At 42.4% G+C, this 22,028-nt stretch overlaps 2 protein-coding genes across 2 annotated transcripts; one reads left to right on the top strand and one right to left on the bottom strand.

Moving 5' to 3' along the window:
* The first annotated feature begins 15,679 nt into the window (after nt 1-15,679).
* On the top strand, nt 15,680-17,271 carry LOC122931491. Its single transcript, XM_044285556.1, has 3 exons — nt 15,680-16,052; nt 16,666-16,803; nt 16,997-17,271. Exons 1-3 carry the CDS (start codon nt 15,680-15,682, stop codon nt 17,269-17,271), a joined length of 786 nt encoding a protein of 261 aa, XP_044141491.1.
* A 173-nt stretch (nt 17,272-17,444) lies between these two features.
* LOC122931490 (protein ANTAGONIST OF LIKE HETEROCHROMATIN PROTEIN 1-like) lies at nt 17,445-18,398 on the bottom strand. The gene has a single exon (XM_044285555.1). It carries the CDS (start codon nt 18,396-18,398, stop codon nt 17,445-17,447), a length of 954 nt encoding a protein of 317 aa, XP_044141490.1.
* Nucleotides 18,399-22,028: the final 3,630 nt, after the last annotated feature.

The raw sequence follows: 22,028 nt of genomic DNA, 5'->3' as shown, positions 1-22,028 counted from the left end.
GCGAACAGCACAAGGAGCGCTGTCCGCATCTTTTGCAGCCCCATTGAAGGGAATGGGTCTGCATCCGAGCCGCAAAGACTGCGGCTCGGATGCGGCTCATAACTACGGTCGTGTGCATGAGGCCAATCACTGATAGAAATCACTGACCAAATATTGACATGTGAATTAGGCCTTAAAGGCGGCCTGTCACCATGAAATGCTGTGCAATCTGTAAGCAAAAGGTTATAGAGAAGGCTGAACTGAGCAGACATATATATATATATATATATATATATATATATAGTTTTGTGGAAAAAGATTCAGTACAAGTTCTAATTCATTCATTTAAACCTCTGCTCTTTTTATGTATCATAATCATGTGAGTAGGACCGTCTACATGACTGATGCATAAAGAGAGCAGAGGTTCCCTCTTCAATTCCTTTATTGTACTCACCATCACCACCTCCTCAGGCAGAGAGTTCCAGAGTCTCACTGTTCTTACCGTAAAGAATCCTTTTCAAGGTTTGTGTACAAACCTTCTTTCCTCTAGACGCAAAGGATGTCCCCTTGTCACAGTCACAAATAGATCAATAGATTATGGGATAAATAGATTATGGGAGAGATCTCTGTACTGACCCCTGATATATTTATACATGGTTATTAGATCTCCCACTAGTCATCTTTTTTTTAAACGGAATAACCGTAATTTTAATATTCTTTATGCGTACTGTAGTCCACCCATTCCAGTTATTACTTTAGTTGCTCTCCTCTGTACCCTCTCCAGCTCTGCTATGTCTGTCTTGTTCACATGAGTCCAGAATTGTACACAGTACTCCATGTGTGGTCTGACTAGTGATTTGTAAAGTGGCAGGACTATGTTCTCATCATCAGTGTCTATGCCCCTTTTGATGCAACCATTATCTTATTGGGCTTGGCAGCAGCTACCTGACACTGGTTTCTACAGCTTAGTTTGCTGTTAACTAAAATTTCAAAGTCCTTTTTCAAGTCAGTGTTACCCAGTGTTTTACCATTTAGTATGTATGGGTGACTAGCATTATTCCTTCCCATGTGCATAACTTTACATTTGTCAGTGTTAAACCTCATCTGCCACTTTTTTGCCCAAGCCTCCAATCTATCCAGATCCCTCTGTAGTAGTATACTGTCCTCTTCTGTGTTAATTACTTTACACAGTTTAATGTTATCTGCAAAAATTGATATTTTACTATGCAAGCCTTCTACAAGATCATTAATACATATATTGAAGAGAATAAAGCCCAACACTGACCCCTGTGGTACCCGACTAGTAACGGTGACCCTCTGATTTCTATCATTGAGCCAGTTACTTACCAACAAACAGATGTTTTCTCCCAGTCCGAGCACTCTCATTTTATATAATAACCTTTTATGTGGTACAGTGTCAAATGCTTTGGAGAAGTCCAGATATATGACATCCATTGATTCGCCGCTGTCAAGTCTAGAACTTACCTCCTCATAGAAACTGATTAAATTATTTTGACATAACCAATCCCTCATGAAGCCATGCTGATATGATGTTATTTGCTTGTTTTCATTGGTATCCTCCAAGATAGCATCTCTTAGAAAACTTTCAAACAGTTTACCCACAACAGATGTTAAACATGCCATCCTATAGTTTCCGGGGTCTGTTTTTGCACCCTTTTTAAATATTGACACCACATTTGCTATGCGCCAATCCTGTGGAACTCTCCCTGTCAATATAGAGTGTGTAAATATCAGAAATAAGGGTCTGGCTATGACATTACTTACTTCTCTTAGGATACAGGGGTGTATGCCATCTGGCCCTGGCGATTTGTCTATTTTAATCTGTTTAAGTCGCTGTTGTACTTCTTCCTGGGTCAGACAGGGCACTTTTAATGGGAAATTTACTTTTACATTCTGCATTTCATCTGCTCAAACTTATTTTCCTCAGTGAATATAGTGTAGAAAAAAATATTTAATAGCTTTTCTTTCTCCTCGTCGCTCTCTGCAACTCCCCCCTCATTGCTCTGTAGAGGGCCGACACCTTCAGATTTATACTTTTTACCATTCATATAATTAAAGAACATTTTAGGGTTAGTTTTGCTCTCTTTGGCAAATAATCTCTCGGTCTATAGTTTGGCGTTTTTTTTTTTACATATTACATTTTTTGCCTTATAGTTTTTCAGTGCTTCCTCGCTACCCTCTTGTTTTAGTGATTTAAATGCTTTCTTTTTGTCATTGCCTTCTTTACAGTTCTTCCCTGTAGAAATGCTTGTTTGAAGGATAATTGGAAGGTTATTACTTTACGGTCACTATTTCCCAGGTGTCCCCCAACCGTCACATCTGTTGTTCTGTCATGTCTATTGGTTAATACTAAGTCCAGTATGGCCGTCCCTCTAGTCGGGTCCTGAACCAGTTGGGAAAGGTGTCTTTGGTTATTGCCAAGAACCTGTTTCCTTTATGAGATGTACAGCTTTCAGTTTACCAGTCTATATCTGGGTAGTTCAAATCCCCCATAATAACCACCTCATTATGATTTGCCGCCTTGTCTATCTCTTTTAGAATTTAGATTTTCTGTGGACTCTGGTATATTAGGTGGTTTATAATAAACTCCTTTTAGTATTTTATTATTGTTCTTGCCTCCATGTATTTCTACCCACAGTGACTCCACATGTTCATGTCCCTCACTTATATCTTCTCAGACTGTGGGCTTTAGACAGGACTTTACATAAAGGCAGACCCCTCCCCCTCTTTGGTTTTGACGATCCTTTCTAAAACAGACTGTAACCTTGTACATTAACTGCCCAGTCATAGCTATCATCCAGCCATGTCTCAGTTATTCCCACTATGTCACAGTGTTCCTCACACATCACTATTCAAGTTCACCAGTTTTATTAGTCAGGCTTCTGGCATTAGTATACATGCATTTAAGAGGTTTATGTATAGTTTTTACCCTACACCTTTCCTTCTGAACTGTTCTAGTCCCTCCTTCCATTCCTCCCCCAGTCCCATTTCCTTACCCCTGGTCACTATCTGCACTATCTTCCCATTCTATAATGTAATTACCCTCCCCCAGTCCCTAGTTTAAGCACTCCTCCAACCTTATATCCATCTTTCCCCCCAACACAGCTGCCCCTTCCCCATTGAGGTGCAGCCCATCCCTACGATAGAGCCTGTAGCTGACAGAGAAGTTGGCCCAGTTCTCCAGGAACTCAAACCCCTCCTTCCTACACAAGCCTTTCTTGTGTGGCTCGTGGTACAGGCAGTATTTCGGAAAACACTACCTTTGAGGTCCTTGCCCTAAGCTTTTGACCTAAATCCCTAAAATAATTTTTAAGGACTCCCCACCTTCCTCTAACTTTGTCATTGGTTCCGATATGGGGACCATGACCACTGGGTCTTCTCCAGCCTCTCCCAGTAATCTGTCAACCCGATCCGCAATGTGTCGAACTCTAGCGCCAGGAAGACAACACACTGTTCGGTGATCATGGTCTTTATGAAGAAACCAATGTAGCATAGGTAATGTCGCTGCAAGGTTCTAGCCACCTTTTGCTTTGATTACTGCTTTGCACACTCTTGGCATTCTCTTGATCTACAATTTTCATAGTCATGAAAATAAAGAAAACTCTTTGAATGATAAGGTGTGTCCAAACGTTTTAACTGTACTGTACGTTAGTAGCTGCAACCCCCCTTCTCCTCATCCACCTCCTCCTCCACCTCCACCTCTGAATTATAATCTTACAGCACCAGTCAGACATCAGTCAGTAGCTGGAAGCAGTGTAGCACTGCAGTGGGGAAGCGGAAACAGGCCGCACTTAAACTGATCTGCTTAGGTGACAAACAGCACACCACCGCAAAGCTGTGGGAGGGGATAAGGGACCAGACTGAGCTGTGGCTCTCGCCACTTAACCTAGAACCAGGCATGGTTGTGTCTGATAATGGCCTTAACTAGGTGGCGGTCTTGAAGCTCGGCAAGCTCACACACATACCATGTCTAGCCCATGTGTTCAACCTAGTGGTTCAGCGGTTTCTCAAAACCTACCTACCTACCCCAATTTGCCTGAGCTACTGGTGAAGGTGCACCACGTGTGTGCCCATTTCCACAAGTCATCGGCAGCTTCCGTCAGTCCAACAACTCTGAAGTAGCACTTGCAACTGCCAGCTCACCAACTGTTATGCAACATGACCATGCGCTGGAACTCCACGTTCCACATGTTGGCCAGGCTTTCTGAGCCTTTCTAGTTAGCTTCTGCTATTCACGAGCGACGAGTGGGCATTGATGTCTGACCTCTGTGATGTTTTACGCAATTTTGAGGAATCAACACAGATGGTGAGCGGCGATAACGCTATTATTAGCGTAACCATCCCACTTCTGTGTTTACTCAAACGCTCGTTGGTCACAATTATGTGCATGTTGAAGAGCTGGAAATGGGGGAAGATAGTACACAGGGTGATAGTCAGACTACCCTCAGTTCGTCTTCTCAGTGCAAATTGGATGATGATGAGGAGCAGGAGACTGTTGCCTCCTCTGCAGAGGGTAGTACCCATGGAACTTTTATTTCATCTGTTCAGTGTGGATGGGCAGAAGAGAGGAAGAGGACGTAGAGATTGAGAGTCATCCTCCTGATGAGGACAGCAAAGTTTTGTCTGTTGGGACTCTGGCACACATGGCTGACTTTATGTTAGGTTGCCTTTCCCGTGACCCTCGCGTTGTACGCGATTACTGGTTGTTCACCCTTTCACCCTTCTCGACCCCCGCTACAAAGAGAACTTCTCATCTCTCATTCCTGTGGTGGAGAGGACAAGCAAAATGGTGCAATACCAGAAGGTCCTTGTGGAAAAATTGCTCAAAAAATTTCCAGCTGACAACGCTGGCTGCAGAGTACGTAGTTCCCTGGCCAACCAAGGAGGGGAGACGAGGGGAACGCACAGCAGTTCCAATAGAGGCAGGGCAACACTCTCCAAGGCCCGGGACAGTTTTATGACACCCAGCCAGCACCCTCAACCTAATGTGTGACCTAGTGTCACAAGGAGGGAAAATTTTGGAAGATGGTGAAGTACGTAGCAGACCTTGTTAGTGTCCTCAGTGATCCCTGTGTGCCTTACAACTATTGGGTGTCCAAGCTGGACACGTAGCATAAAAATGTCGCTCTTCGCCTTGGAGGTGCTGGCCTAGCCCGCCGCAAGCATTTTGTCAGAGTGTGTATTTAGTGCTGCTGGGGGCATAGTAACTGATAAGAGCATCCACCTGTCAATTGAAAATGCTGACTGGTTGAATCTTATAAATATTAACAAAGCCTGGATTGCCCCTGACTTCTCTACTCCACCAGAGGGAACCAGCTGAACATAAAGGCACTCTAAATGTGGCTTTTATGGTGTATTGAATACACTGTATTCCCATGCACCCCTTCCACCACTAAAATGGGTATATGATTCAATCTCCTTTTTCTCATCCTCCTCCTCCATCATATCATTATGCTCATTAGGCTACCCTCGTTCCTAATGTTTTAGAGGGTCCGCTCAGCAGCAGGCCCTCACTCATAATGTTTTAGAGGGTCAGCAGTGGGCCCTCACCCATAATGTTTATGAGGGTCACCAGCAAGCCCTTGTTCTTAATGTTTTAGAGGGTCACCAGCAGGCCCTCGCCCCTAATGTTTTAGATGGTCAGCTCAGCAGCAGACACTCGCCCCTAATGTTTTAGAGGGTCAGCACAGCAGCAGGCCCTCGCTTCTAATGTTTTAGATGGTCAGATCAGCAGCAGGCGCTCACCCTTAGCAGCAGGCCCTCGCCCCTAATGTTTTAGATGGTCACATCAGTAGCAGGCCCTCACCCCTAATGTTTTAGATGGTCAGATCAGCAGCAGGCACTCACCCCTAATGTTTTAGAGGGGTCAGCACAGCAGCAGGTCCTCACCTCTAATGTGTTAGATGGTCAGATCAGCAGGCCCTTGTTCCAATAGTTTTTGAGGGTCACCAGAAGGCCATCAATCATAATTTTTCAAGGGTGTGTATGATGCCCTCCTTCATGTGTAATAAAGGGTGTATTGGAGCGCCGGTTTCTTGTCATTTATGGCAGCCCTTTCCCTTAGGCTTTATGAGTGTAGGAGTCCTACTACCTGAACAATTGTACCACAATGTGAAGGAGGCCCTCCTTTATGTGATATACAGGTTGTATCGGAGTGCCTCTTCCTTGTAATTTTTGGCAGCACTTGCACTTTATATACAAGTAAATATACAGGAAAGATTGTTTCCTAACAATTTTTCTTCTAAAATCGATTTTATCTTCACTTTAGTGTGTATTATTGTCAGTCTGCAAAATTGACATACTACTCAGACAACATCATTCCTAAGCAGCGACCTGGGAGTCCAGGATGCATCCACACATCCTCCCCATGCTGTTCCTGGACCATTTCAGTGGTGTTTCCATCAATTTCTGACCTTTTACTATGAACCAGATACCCTCCCCTCTTCAGAGCAGGGGGTGCCTGGTTTAATGCTCAGGTTCTGTCATGCCCTGCTCAGGTTATGTGCAGAGGTCTGGCAGGTTAGCAGCATGTGTGTAGCCTTTTGTTTTGGATTTGAGCTGTATCCGCCTCCCTTCAGGTGCACTGGGTGGGGTCGTTGGTATGAGTTTAAATTACGCCCATTCCCAGTGTCCTCTGCAGATTTTAGCTTCTGTCTTGCTCAGAGGAAGAAGGAAGGATTTGCTGTTCCTGCTCAGTAACAAGATAAGTTGTTTTTGTTTTTCTTGTGGTTTTCTGTCTAGGCTGTTAGAGAGATGCCTGCCCCCTCCAGGTCCTGAGGAAGCAGGCTGTCTCTTTCCCCCTTTCACCATCTTAGGGATTCTAGGGAATCTTCAGACTAGGCACGGGGACACGTTTATTCCCATCTTTAGGGTCTGAACATGGGCATAGAAGTCTAGGTAGAGCTGGTAGGGATTTGTCAGGAGGTGACCTTTATCTCCATCTTCTTGCCTAGACACTTGTTTGGTGGTCTTCTGTGTATCTTGTATCCTGTCCAGTGTGACAGGTTCTACCGTTGACTTCCATTGTGCTCGGTGCTCAGAAGAGCATCCGAGCATCCCGAGTTGTTCTACTCAAGCACCCGAGCCCTTTGGTGCTCGACCAACACTAACAGTGACCAAATCTGAGTCTGTACCATTAATAACCACCCTCTGTTTTCTATCACTGAGACAGTTACTTAACCACATACAGACATTTTCCCCTAGTCCAAGCATTCTAATTTTATATACTAACCTTTTATGTGGCACAGTATCAAATGCTTTGGAGAAGTCAAAAATATGACACCCATTGACTCACCTGGTCAAGTCTAGAACCTACCTTCTCGTAGAAACTGTTTAAATTAGTTTGACATGACTGATCCCTCATGAAGCCATGCTGATATGGCCTTATATGCTTATTTTCATTTAGGTACTCCAAGTTAGCATATCTTAGAAAACCTTCAAACAGTTTACCTACGACAGATGTTAAATTTATAGGCTCTGTTTTTGACCTTTTTTTTTATATATTGGCGCCAATCCTTTGAAATGCTCCCTGTCAATATAGAGTCCTTAACTATCAGAAATAAGGGTCTGTCTATGACATTACTTAATTCTCTTAGGAAACAGGGGTGTATGCCATTTAGTTGCGGCGATTAGTCTATTTTAATCTTTTTAGGACGCAATTGTACTTCTTCCTGGCTCAGACAGGGCACTTTTAATGGGAAATTTTCTTTTATGCAATTTATTTTCCTTAGTAAATACCATGGTTGAAAAAATAAATAAACAGCTTTGCTTTCTCCTCATTGCTCTCTACAACTATATCCTTATCAGGTTTACACTTTTTACCATTTTATACATTTATAACTGAAGAACATTTTAGGGTTAGTTTTACTCTCTTTGGCAATGAATCTCTCCAGCTTGGCCGCTTTCATTTGCCTTTTACAAATTCTATTTTTGCCTTATGGTTTTTCACTGCTTTCTCGATACCTTCCTGTTTTAATGATTTACATGCTTTTTTTGTCATTTATTGCTTCCTTTACATTTCTATTTATCCATATTGTTTTTTTCTTGTTCCTTACCCTTTTATTGCCATAAGGTATGTACAGTGTCGGACTGGGGTACCTAGGGACCACTGGGAAATGTATTTTGGGGGCCCACGGTACGGATACATTAAGTTTTTTATATGAACATAAGCTGGTTCAGGTGCTGTACATTGAATATATCTATGTAGTGTACTAAATCTAATGTGTTATGTGCCACTTGTGCAGAAGGTGGGAGACTAGGGGCCCACCTTGCTCAGGGGCCCACCGGGGGATTCCCCTGTACCCCTGTGGGCCAGTCCGAGCCTGGGTATGTAACTCTCACAATTAGAGTTTAGGATGCCTTTAAGAATATCCCATTTTGTGGCTGTATTTTTATTTTTGAGGACACTGTCCCCGTTTGTGAGGCCAATAGCCTCTCTTAGCTGGTTAAATATAGCTTTTTGAATTATTTTTTTTGTTCCTCCCTGAAGAAACACTCTTTTGAATGACAATTGGAAGGTTATTATTTTATGGTCAAAATTTCCCAGGTGTCCCCCAACCTGCACATCTGTTATTCTAAAAGGTCAATTGGTTAATACTAAGTCCAGTATGGCCATCCCGCTAGTTGGATCCTGAATCAGTTGGAAAAGGTAATTGTCTTTGTTTATTGCCAAGAACCTGTTTCCTTTCTGAGATCCAGAGGTTTCAGTTTCCCAGTCTACTGTATATTTGGGAAGTTGAGGTCCACCATAATAACGACCCTATTATGCCTCGTGTATTTCCCTTAGTAGTAGATTTACTGTGGACTGTTAAATTGGGTGGCTTATAACAAACTCCTATCAGTATTTTAAAGTTTGCAAAAAAACATAATTCTTTGTTCTTATTTAAAATTGTCATGTCAGGCAATGCAGAGTTCTATTCTACAATGTCAGAATGACCAATGGTTATTTTTGCTAATTGTTCACATACTTCACTTATTATTAAGTGAGCTCGCTCATTAGCCCTCGAATCTGACTAATTGTTTTCTTCTGTAAATGAGTCTTTGGTATTAGAATCAGTTTTTTAGGACCGTCTAATGCCTGAACTTTCACAGTTCCTCTTACAGTGTCCTTGAGCTAAATCAAGAAGTAAGGTCACTGCGGTAAATGATAATTTCATTGAACTGAGAAATTTTAAACATAAAGACTGTGCTACTGCACAGAAAAAATGAAAGTGAATTACAGAGTAATCAAACTACCTGCACATCAGCCCCCTACAAACCAGGGAAAGACAAGGATTGTCTTTTAAGCAAGGTGAGTATCGGACACTTGATAACATTTTGATGTGCAGTCATTTTAATGTAACACGTAAAACAAGTAATTATTTCATAAAAGTCAAATTAATATGCAGAGATCTGTCTTTTCCAGTGACTGGCTCAGTATCTCACAGTATTCAGAAGATTTCTGTTTTGACATACAGTGTCCACCTTTTTTCCTATTAAGTGTACAACAAAGAATAAAGAACTAGGTAGCACTCACCAAAAAGAGGATGTTCTTTATTCCAGATGCCATAAACATTCACCGATACAGACATGGGGTGGACAAACAAACAGAGCAGGCAAGTAGCTTCTTCCTCAGGCCACTAACTTTCTGATGTGATTATGTCACCTTTATGCGCCGCTTAATCTGTGCGGAGCACATTGATTCCATCACAGAGGAACAGGCCAAATACATATAATCACCAAAAATGTGCAAATAAAACAAACAATAAAGATACATATATATTTTTACCGAAATCCTCCAAGATAGTTTCTATCATTCAGTCGCAGAGGGCCCATAGCTCTGGATCACATGATCCATCTTGCTTCCTTCCTTAGGAGGGCACGATGTCTATCTATCCCTTGTGGGATACTTTGCACTCTCAATCCCGGCAAACCTCAACACCTTACTATTACCATCATGCTCAGATTTCACATGTTCTATTAACCTTTTGCTGTAACAATTGAATTAACATGTTCCCTAAATCTCTCACCAATGCTCCTAATGGTTTTTCCTATGTAAAACCTACCACATACACATAATATGAGGCACACTACATATAAATTTTTGTAAGTTATCAGGTATTTACTTTATCATGTAATTCACCAAAAACCAGTAAATCCCTTTGGGGATTGTATTTACACTAGGAGCAATTACTGCACCTGCGGTTTCAGCCACATATCAGATTTTGGTTCCACAAAACGACTCCTAACCAGCATATCTTTCAGAGTATGGCTCCTCCTAAAGGCTACTAATGGTTTTGATCCTTTCATCTCTTTTAAACTATCGTTCCTTTCCACTATGTCCCAATTTTCTCTTATCACTTTCCTAATCTGATCCACCATCGGACTATATTTAAAGGAGAAAACTAAACATTTCTGATTGCCCTTTCTCTTCATAACATTTATATTCCCCGATGTTAACACACTTTGGTGCAAAGATGAGCCTTCTGCATAGCCTCATTCAATAACTCCATTGGGTACCCTCTAGCTAACAATAGTTTCTTCAGATCTTAGGTTTGCTTTTCTGAAACTCTCCTCCATCCCATTAATTCTTCTTAATCTGATAAACTGTCCTTATGGGACTGCTCTCTTTACACTATCCAGGTGGTAACTGGAGAAATGTAGAAGTGAATTGATCTCCATTGGTTTGCGATAGCCCTCGGTGACCAATTCACCATCTTTTACCAATAACAATACATCTAAAAATTCTAATTTGGAACCTCCAAAATGATGAGTGAACCTTTAGATCTCTGCTTCAGCAGGTACCATCTTACCTTAGAGACACAGAGGACCTGTTACTGGCACTAAAGTCTTTTCAGTGGTAGGGCGGTTCCAACTGGTCTCTTTAGATGTATGTAGAGTTTGTATACGGGTATCCCACAAGATGAAGGAATTGAAGCAGTGACTGAAGTATTCAGTGGCACTGACAAAAGTGAGATTTTTGTAGATTTTATAAGAGAAGCTTTAGGCTTGATTTTGAAGAATAATGCTTAAAGGTTTTGGGATAAGTTGCGCAAACTGAAATTTGGAATGGCCATGGGCACCCCAGTCGCATGTAACGTTTGCAAATATTTATCTTGCAAGGTTGAAAGATAATTATGTGTATTCAGTGGAGCTCTATTTCAAGATTCATAGACAATATATTTATTGTTTGGTCGGGCACGGAACTTCCTTTCAGGGAGTTTGTGGAGTATCTCAATACAGGGAATAAAATGAATATGAGGCTCACCCATAATTTTGGAGGCTCCAAATTAGAATTTTTAGATGTATTGGTATTGGTAAAAGATGGTGAATTGGTCACCGAGGGCTATCGCAAGCCAACTGCGACCAATTCACTTCTACATTTCTCTACATTTCTCCAGTTACCACCCGGATAGTGTGAAGAGAGCAGTCCCATATTGACAGTTTATCAGATTAAGAAGGATTAACGGGATGGAGGAGAGTTCTTAGATCTGAAAAAAGATTTTTAGTTAGAGGGTACCCGATAGTGTTATTGAAACAGCCTATGCAGAAGACTTCATCTTTGCTCTGAAATGTGGTAACATTGGGGAATACAAATGTTATGAAGAGAAAGGACAGTCAGAAATTTTTTGTTTTCTCCTTTAAATATAGTCCAATGGCGGATCAAATTAGGAAAGTTATAAGAGAAAATTGGGGCATAGTGGAAATTGACGAAAGTTTAAAAGAGATCAAAGGGTCTAAACCATTAGTAGCCTTTAGGAGGAGCCAAACTCTGAAAGATAGGCTGGTTAGGCATTGTTTTGTTTAACCAAAATCTGATATGTTGCTTAAAGATTGGGTACTTGCGGGAAACTGGAAGTGTGGTAATTGTTCCTACTGTAAATGCAATCCCCAAAGGGATTTACTGTTTTTTAGTTGATTACATCATAAAGTAAATACCTTGATTACTTGCAAAAGTAAATATGTAGTGTTCCTCATATTATGTGTATGTGGTAGGTTTTACATAGGAAAAACCATTAGAAGCCTTGGTGAGAGATTTAGGGAACATGTTAATTCAATTGTTACAGGAAAAGGTTAATAGAACATGTGAAATCTGAGCATGTAAGGTGTTGAGGTTTGCCGAGATTGAGATAGTGCATAGTCTCCCACAAGGGATAGATAGACATCGTACCCTCCTAAGGAAGGAAGCAAGATGGATCATGTGATCCAGAGCTATGGGCCCTTTGGGACTGAATGATAGAAACGATCTTGAGTATTTCAGTAAAAATATATGTATCTTTATTGTTTGTTTTATTTGCACATTTTTGGTGTTTATATGTATTTGTCGGTTCCTCTGTGACGGAATCAATGTGCCCCTCACAGATGAAGCAGCGCTTAAAGATGACATAATCACATCAGAACGTTAGTGGCCTGAGGAAGCGCTAAGGCACGAAACGGCCGTCGCCACAAGCTACTTGCCTACGCTGTTTGTTTGTCTGCCCCATGTCTGTATCAGTGAATGTTTATGACATCTGAAATAAAGAACACTTTTTAGTGAGTGCCGACTAGTTGTTTCTTCTTTGTTGTACATTTGAAAGACTTAGAGGCAGAAGCACCGCCATGAGAGGTAGAAAAGATACAGTCTTGGAGATATATATTTTTTTAAGAAAGGGAAAGAAAGCAAAAGCAGTGCAACCCTTCTGTGTTGTGGAACTGTTTTATATTTTTTCTATTAAGGTTTTATTAATGATGATGATGTGTTTTTCACAAGAAGAGTGTGAAAGGCAGTGTTCATATTAATATCATATTGTCCTTCATCTTTTTATCTAACGCACTAGGTGGATTGTTTCCCCTAAAGGCTTATGCTTTACATCAGTTCAAGAGGAAAGGACAGTTTGCTGAAGATAACAGTGAGATCTCTGCACTTCATTGTATAATATTCTATACCAATCGTACAAGAACGGTACTATAACAGTTTTATACCATTGTGTTTATTGCAGTATACTAGTAATGTAGTAATTATGTTTGTTAACCATACATGTCACAGGGGATCAGCTAAGTTTTATTTTCCACCTGAACCTAATAATGTACAGTTACAGTAACAGTTGAGACTAAAAATGGTAACATAAAAATAACATAATTTACAGAGCATAGGAAGCAATCATACCAAAGCACCATATTGACTTCTGTGATTGTCTAGCCCAGGGATGCTGAAACTGCTTCCCTCCAGCTGTTGCAAAACTATGACTTCCTGCATGCCTGGGCAGCTTACAGCTATCAGGGCATGTTGGGAGTCGTAGTTTTGCGACATCTGGATGGCCGCAGGTTGGGCATCCCTAGCGTGATGAAATAATAATATTATTTTTTCATCCATGGTGAAATTGAGTTCATGTGTGTGTATGACTTGAAATGATCCACTGCCTTTGTGCTAGTCTAAGGGTCCATTTACACGTCTGTAGTGTATTGCGGATCCGCAATTGCGAACAAGAATAGGACATGTTCTATTTTTTTCCGGAGCTGCGGTCCAGAAGATCGGGTCCGCGCTCCGAAAATGCAGATGCGAAGAGCACAGGGTGTGCTCTCCGCATCCATTCCTGCCCCACTGAGAAGTGGACGTGTGAATGGAGCCTAAGCCAGCTATACACTCTTTTAACTGAATGCTTGTTTGATTGATAGCTATTTTCCCGATCCCCCTCATCTCAGACAGGTATGCACGTTTGTGAAAGGGAGCGGGGAAACAGCCGCTGTCAGTAACCAAAATGCCTGTCCCCTACATATGCAGTCATAGTAAAGTTGGCAGGCCCCCATATACTTTAGTATGGCCAGCTTTACTCTGTATGCTCAGGTCAGCTAATGTATTTGCTAGTTTTTGTCATAGTTTCATAACATGTAACAAATCCGAATTTCCTTGCGCTTCGTGGTAACAAATCAGGTTTTTCTAAATTGGCGGCAGCATGTGTTACAAAGCGAAGCTAAGTGTAGGGGAGACAAACCCAGGAATGCAAGATCGCTGATAATGCCATGCATGCCAGCCAATCTGTAGATAGCCATCCCCTATGATGTTACAGCCCTATAAAACTCTCATCCCACGCGGCCTTCGCCATTATCCTGTGAACTGAGCATAGGGAAAGACGTGGCAAGCGCTCGTACACTAGGGACAGAAAACACTAGGCAATCCAGCAGCAGTCGCTGTGCTTGCACACTATAGGAAAAAGCTCCAGCCTCTCTGGTGACTGCAGTAGGAGGCATATGTTGTTGATTTTTACTATAGTGTGCAAGCATGGCCACTGCTGGGAGACTGCAAGCAGGTCATAACCATGGAAAGAAGAAGTGTATAATGTGATGGAAAAATGAATCAAGCCAGCAAAGGAGGCAACAAGGACAATCACAATGCATTAGTAAGTGCCTTTTATTAACTTTTTCTACCTGATAAATGCCATTTGCTGAATTGAGACAACCCTTTTAAAGGTGCATTAAAAGTGCCGCTGAGCCATTAACAATGAAGAAGGACTATACAATGCAGTCTTCATTATTAAATTAAAGGCAGCTACGGGTTAATTGCCATGCTGTTCTTAACCCCAGCATGGCCACAACCCTCCCGCTGCACGCCCGTCCCTCGTGGCCGCACCATAAGGGAGAGTAGCCCGGGTATACCTAATTTATAGCAATTCATGACAAATTAATTCGTAACAAGTCAAATTTCTTGGAGAACTTTAGCGAAGCTACTCAATCAATTTTTTTCAAAGGTTGCTCGTCTCTAGCTGCAATTAAATAAATAATAATACTATTTTTATCTGAAGGACCCTTTACACTGGCTGAGCATTGGCCAGATAATTGCTAACAAGCGTTCGTATGATCACTGATTAGTGATTATCTGCCAGTGTAAAGGTGCTGCCGATTACCCAATGAATGAGCAAAACTCTCATTCATCAAGTAATATGATCATTTGTGCAATTCACCAGAATCAATGTTTGGCAGCAGCAGATTGTGCTGTCTAAACACAGCAAATTGCTGCCGGCAAACAATGATTCTGTATGGGGACGAGCAATGGCATTAGAGGTCGCTCCTCCCCATACTGTGGAGGATATTGCTGCATGTAAATACAGCGGTCTTCTTCACCGCATTCTGCGGACCTTTACAGTAATTGCTCTCCCTGAGATTAGACTAGACAGGAATCAGGAACTGGTTGTGCTGGAAGCCGGGGTGATGGAAGGAAAGATAACTGAACTGTAAAGACAGCTATCTTTTCTAAATCCCCTGTAAGCATGCACCTTCAGCTCAGCCAAGCATTCATGTTTATTTTTATTGGGAGAAGTTTGTCAGGTAGGTGTATAGACAACTTTAGGCCAGTGCAGATAATTCTTCTTTTACTAAAAGTGCAGTGAATCTTAGCAGTGTCCATTTGCAACAGGTGTTCTCTACAACTCTGTATATCTTAAACAGTCTCTGTAATGCCTCGTTTCCACTGAGCGGATCGGTTCGGGTCGGTACGGTACAGTTCGCTATTTTGGGTGTTTCCACTATGAAAGCGATCCATACAAGCGAACCGTACCGCACCATTCAGGGTCCTGCTTCTGATGTAGGGCCATAGAAAAATGGAACGGTTCGGTTAGGGCGGAGCTACTTGCGTCACACAATACATTCTCCTGATTGGCGGCCTGAATTACGTCAAACGTAAGCGCAACATAAACAGCACGCCGCGATTAGTACAGATAATAGGAGGATGCCTGCAAACCACAGCAAGCTGTGGTCGTCTCAGGAACTATCCACTTTTTTAACTATTCTTGGGGATGGCGCTATTCAGTGTGAGCTTGATGGATCAGTGAGAAATGAAAAGGTGTTCCAAGATATTTCTCAGCGGATGGCGGCCGAAGGATTTGAACGGACGTCGGGTCAGTGTAGGGCTAAGCTTAAGAAGCTTAAAATACAATATAAAAAAATTAAGGATGCCAACGGCCGTAGTGGAAACAGTCGCAGTACCTGGAAGTGGTACGATGCCATGGACGCCATTTACGGTCATAGGCCGGCAAACCAAGGCAGGGAGGGAGGTCTGGACTCTGCTACTGCACTTCTCGAGTCCATGATAGAACCTGTTGGTAAGTGTTTTTTTGGGGGATTCTGCATATCATTTCGCTCTGCTAACCTTAGGCTACGCTCACATCACCGTTCAGCCTTTACGTTCTCCTGCTCCTTTTAGGGGTAGGAGAACAGAAAGGACGGATAAGCACATAACTGACACCAAACTGAGTCAAACGGAGCTTGAGGGCCCCATATAGACTATGGGGTTGTTTCTGCTCAGAAGATGATTTTTAAGCGGAGACCAAAGTTGTGCATGCAGGACTTTTGTCTCCGCTAAAAAATCATCTTGTGAGCGGAAACCTATCGGACTCCATTATAGTCTACGGGGTCCTCAGGCTCCGTTTGACTCAGTTTGGCGTCAGTTATGTGCTTATCCGTCCTTTCCGTTCTCCTGCCCCTAAACCAGGCATGTCCAAACTGCGGCCCTCCAGCTGTTGCAAAACTACAACTCCCAGCATGCCATAATAGCTGTAAGCTATCCAGGCATGCTGGGAGTTGTAGTTTTGCAACAGCTGGAGGGCCGCAGTGTGAACATGCCTGCCCTAAACGGAGCAGGAGAACGGAAAGGCTGAACGGTGATGTGAACGAAGCCTCTAAAATATATATATATAACCATATTTGCATTTTCAGATACAGTTGAAGGACTGTCCAATGATGCGTCAAACTTGTCTGATGATAGTCCGTCTATGTCGTTCAGCAGCACCAGCACTATTGCATCACCACCTTCCAGCCAACCACATAGTACACCCAATGCACCCCGGCAAACAGGTAAGACATGATCAGGTTTTTTTCTTATTTTTTAATTTGTGCATATATTTTGTCCACTCACATTTGAAAGAGTACATAGCAAGATTACTTGTGAACTTTTTTCTGTCTGTACGTTTCATATGTGTGTTATTATCTAATATTAGACATACCAATTTCTAACAAAAACACTATTGTGTTCTGTTGTATATTCCAGTTGAAAGGAGACGCTCGCAGCTGGATCTGCGCACAGTCATGGAGGATATGCGGGCAGCTGAGGAAAGGCAGCTGGAAAGGCTGGATAACCTTTCTGAGCGGAGGTTTCAGGCACTGCGTCAGGATGCCCAAGAAGCTATGCGCCAAGAGGCTGAAATTGCACGGCAACAGATGGAGCAGTTGGCTACATTCAACCAGGCCTTCCTGGGTGTCCTTGGGCAGCTTGTTCAAGTACTAGGAGCCAGTCGTGATCCCAGACCACCACCAAGGGAATAGTCCCTCTCTGCCAGCACTGTTCTGATGTAAAGATTGGATGTAAATGTGTATATTTTTTAGTATATAGCAAGATTACTTTTTGTTTTTAAAATGCAAGACATGAGAGACCCTGGTTGTGTCTGATGTAAGGTAAACTTTATTTGACCAATAAAAAATGAATACAACATAAAAAATTAAGTGTTAAGGTGTCGCATCAGAGCCTGACGTACCTCATTGCACTCTTCCTCCATATCCTGTGCTACTACCCGTACTGGCTCTTCTGCATTCGTATTCCAGTCCTGGTAGAAGTCTTCTCCATGTCTTTCACAAATATTGTGAAGAGCACAGCAAGTAAGCACCATGGCTTTTGCAAGTTCAATGTCACTGTCATTCCTTTTCATAAGACACCGCCATCTACCCTTTAGTCTTCCAAATGCATTCTCCACAACCACCCTTGCCCTGGATGTTTTCCTGTTGTAGATTTGCTGTTCTGGTGTCAGGCGGCCATTGTCAGCAAATGGTTTCAGGAGCCAATTTTGTAAAGGGTATGCAGAATCCCCGAGCACATAATAGCCAACATTCACCCCTGAAATGTTCCTAGTGTGACCAGAGTACAGGCCTCCCTGGCCAACCCAGTCCCAAAATGTTGACAATCTTAGAACTCGAGCATCATGCAAACTTCCAGGTTTTCCCACATTCACACTCCAGAATAGTCCTTTTCCATCCACTACTCCCTGGAGGATGATGGAATGCCAGCCTTTGCGGTTAAAATAGTCAGTGTGGTATACTTGTGGTGCTATTATTGGTATGTGTGAACCATCAATAGCGCCAACACACTGTGGAAGGCCCCACCTGTCCTCAAAGTAGTTAGCCATGTCTTTTAGCTTTTCACTGTCTGGAAAATGAACAATCTCAGGAGCTAGCAAAGTGCAGACAGCCTTACAGAAGTCCTGCACACACCGGCACACTGTTGATTTGCTCACACCGAAAAGGTGGCCTATACTTCGGTATTCACTGTTGGTAGCCAGCTTCCACAGTGCAATGGCAACTCTTTTCTTCACTGGCAAACTAGCTCTGAAGTTGGTGCTTTGCTTCTCCATTCCTGGACTTACCTTTGCACAAAGGTATCCAAAGGTTTCCTCCGACATTCTGAAATTGCGCAGCCACTGTGTGTGTGTAAATCCGAGGACGGTCACATCCCACCACTCATTGGAACGGGGTAGAGCCCAAATGACTGGTCGGCGGCGCTGCTTTAACGAAAGGAAAAGCATCTGCCGTCTTTGTCTTTGTCGCACAAGCCTGTATTTCTCCTCCCGGCTCAAGATCCAAGATTGAAGTTTTCGTCTCTTTTGTGCTGTATTTCTCTTTGCCGCTCGCAATGTTCTGTCATACAGAGCAGCATGTATTTTAACTACCATACACCAAAATGCAAGTAGTGAAAACACAAGCTGCTGGATGACCTCCATTTTTGTTGTTTGTAGCGTCGCGTTTGTTGTCGCACTAGTGTGACGTCACGCTACGCATTTTTTTCCTAAACCACGTATGGACCCGGCGGACCGATTTGCAGTGGAGACGCTCAACTAAATAGACCGGACCATTACAAATCTTCCAAACTGTGCCGAGCCGAACCGATCCGCTCAGTGGAAACGAGGCATAACACAGCTTTCCCCTGGGTTGACTAAGAACAATAACGAGAACAGCTCCAAACAGTGTAAGTCAGGGTCTTCAATGATAATCTGGGAGGCTAATTCATTTACTTCCCCTTGCAATTATTCTCTTCATACACCAGATGTCTATTTCTTGAGTAAGGCTGTAACAGACTGCTCTGAAGCGCCAATGCTCTGCCGACTTGGATACTGTATGACTTTTGGTGGATAGGGTTTTGCCGTCTGTGTATCCTGACCTCTGAGGCTGTGGTCTTTCCTCTGGTGGCCATTGTATAACACCTGGCTCCAAGACAGTGGCTTTATTTTTCTGAACCACACACTCGCACACTATGCACTCATGTATGAGTCCAAACCGTACTGCCCTTTCCAGTCAGGGATGAGCATAAGCATCAGGACCCCATGTTTTAAATTACATGCCATACATATCATCATCACATTTTTAGACTTTTTAACACATAATTAACTACCTAACTGTTCGGGCAGTGGGAATAGTAGCTAACTGGAGTGGGGAGGGCTGCTTTAGATGCTGCTATCTCCTGAATAGTAGAAGCTAGAAACATGCAACTGGTCTTGTTTGAAAGCTGACATTCAAGGCAACTGAGGAGAAATCACTGTTAGAAATTGAGACAGGAATAATTGCTGGTAAAATGTGTTTTTTCTTTCACTTTCGGCTACATTCACAGCATCCCAATTTCTAACATTGATTTCTCCTCTGTTGCTTGGACATTAGCTGTCATTCTGGCATTGTCTGAAAGCCTGGGATGTCAGCTTTGTTGTGCATGTTTCTAGCTGCTACCATTCAGGAGATAGCAGCATTTAATGCAGCCCTCCCCTCTCCATTTAGCAACTTTTTCTACTGCTGGAGCTGGACTAGGGCAAAACAGTTAGGTGGTTAAAGGGGTTGTCTCTCTTCAGTAAGTAGAGAAAGTTAATACAAGCCACTTACCAATATATTATTATTATCCATATTGCTTCCTTTACTGGCTGAATTCATTTTTCCATCACATTATACCTTGCTCGTTTCCATTGTTACAGACCCCCCTGCAATCCATAAGTGATGGTGCTTGCACAATATAGGAAAAAGTACTAGCCTATGTGTGCTCCCATGGTGCCAACCACCAGAAAGGCCAGCACTTTTTCCTATAGTGTTCAAGCACGAGCACCACTGATGGATTGCAGGGAGCACCACTGATGGATTACATTTTCTTAATGGCTGACCCCTCAATGACCTCCCACTCCCATGTGCATATCCACACTCTGTCATTGTGCCACTCTGTGGTATCCTCATGCTGCTGCTGCCACCTCCACACTGTCATTGTGCTACCCTGTGGCCTCTTCCTGATGCTGCTGCTGCCACCTCCACACTGTCATTGTGCTACCCTGTAGCCTCTTCCTTATGCTGCTGCTAACGCCACTTTCGCACTCTGTCATTGTGCCACTCTGTGGTCTCCTCATGCTGCTGCTGCCACCTCCACACTGTCACTGTGCCACTCTTTGGCCTCCTGATGCTGCCGCTGAGACGATGTCTATAGAATTGGTGCAACAGTACTGAACATTTTGTGTGCTTACTGTATCATTTATTGGTGCATGTATGATACAGGCGTGATAAACTTCATAAAGATATGTGGGACAGGGCCCTGACTAATCTCATAATATAGGACCCAGAAATCTCTGATGATAGCCCTGCCTCCGTTATCTTAAATAAACAAACCAAAAAGAAAAAAGAGCGAGCCAAAGAATAAAAATGTCACATAATTTTATTGATACAAGATGAAAAACATATAAAACATATATGGGTATTGCTGTATACTATTGAAGGGAAAAACCCCAAACAATACAGAGTGCACACTGGCGGTGCGGTACAAACACCAGATCACAAAGGGTAAGTTCTAGCAAACAGCAGTAAAAAAACGGACTGCACCCATATAGCATATGTGTGCCATCAGTTTTTTTCACTGACCTATTTGACTTGAATGGACCAGTCCTGTGTGATGAACAGATAATATAGAACATGCTGCAATTTTTCCTGAATGGACAGATAATCAGTGAAAAACGATGCTCAGGTGCATATACCCATTAAGAAAATGGGATCTGATTCAGCCCGGATGGTATCCATTGTAAAAATGGACTGAATACTTGCTCATGTGAAATTAGCCTTAGGCCTAATGCACACGGCTATGTCCGCATTTTGGTTCACAAACCACTGATCCACAAATTATGGATACCTTCCATGTACCACATTTTCCAAATTCTGAACAATAGAAATGACAATGCAAGCCTTAATAGGACATATTCAATAATTTGTGGATGGACAGACAAATCTGCGAAAAATATGGATGTGTGCATGAATGGTTCAGTGCTATCTGCAAAAACTGCTGATAGCACACGGATGAAAAATACGATCATGTGCATAAGGTTTTGCGTTCTTATTTTTACTTCATTTTCTAGGATAGTTTCTTTATTGATAAGTAGAAATTCCATTTTGATTTTCATGTATAGCTGATGTAGTAGTCTAAAGAAAGCATAAAAAAATATACACACAAAAATATAAATAATCTAGTAAATGAATCAAACACTAATTACTATGCAAATCACTGTTACACAAGCCAAAGGTGACACAAAAAGATGAACAATAAGCCTCTTGGGTAATAACCTTTATCTATAAACAATCAACCTGTCTCAAAGCAATGAACAATGACATACTGACACATCAATACAAGGACAATTTACTCAGAAGCCAGTTAACCCCCAAATATACTGTAGCATAGCAACAACTTACAACAATTCGCTGTATAATAAAGGTATAATACAAGCATTGCAGTAGCATGTCTATACATATATGTAACACTGGGCAGCACCGCAATCAAAACAGAGAAATAGGAGTGCCAGTGGCTATGGATGTGATCCACCAACCAAACATAAAAATAAAAACTCCACGGCACTGGTGGAGTAAAATATACACATTATTTTTGGAAGTGCCATGGAGTTTTTATATATATAGGAAGGCTGAAGCTTTAGCCTGTATTTGTGGGAGGGGCTTGAGCCTTTATCAGCCCAACTCACCGCTACCCGGCAGGCGATCCGGTCGTCACTTCCGGTTAGGAGGAGTCG

The sequence above is a fragment of the Bufo gargarizans genome, chromosome 3 (assembly GCF_014858855.1).
Source record: "Bufo gargarizans isolate SCDJY-AF-19 chromosome 3, ASM1485885v1, whole genome shotgun sequence".
Classification (NCBI taxonomy): Eukaryota; Metazoa; Chordata; class Amphibia; order Anura; family Bufonidae; genus Bufo; species Bufo gargarizans.
Note: the sequence above shows the minus strand (reverse complement) of the source record. Positions and strands in the feature narration are given on the sequence as shown.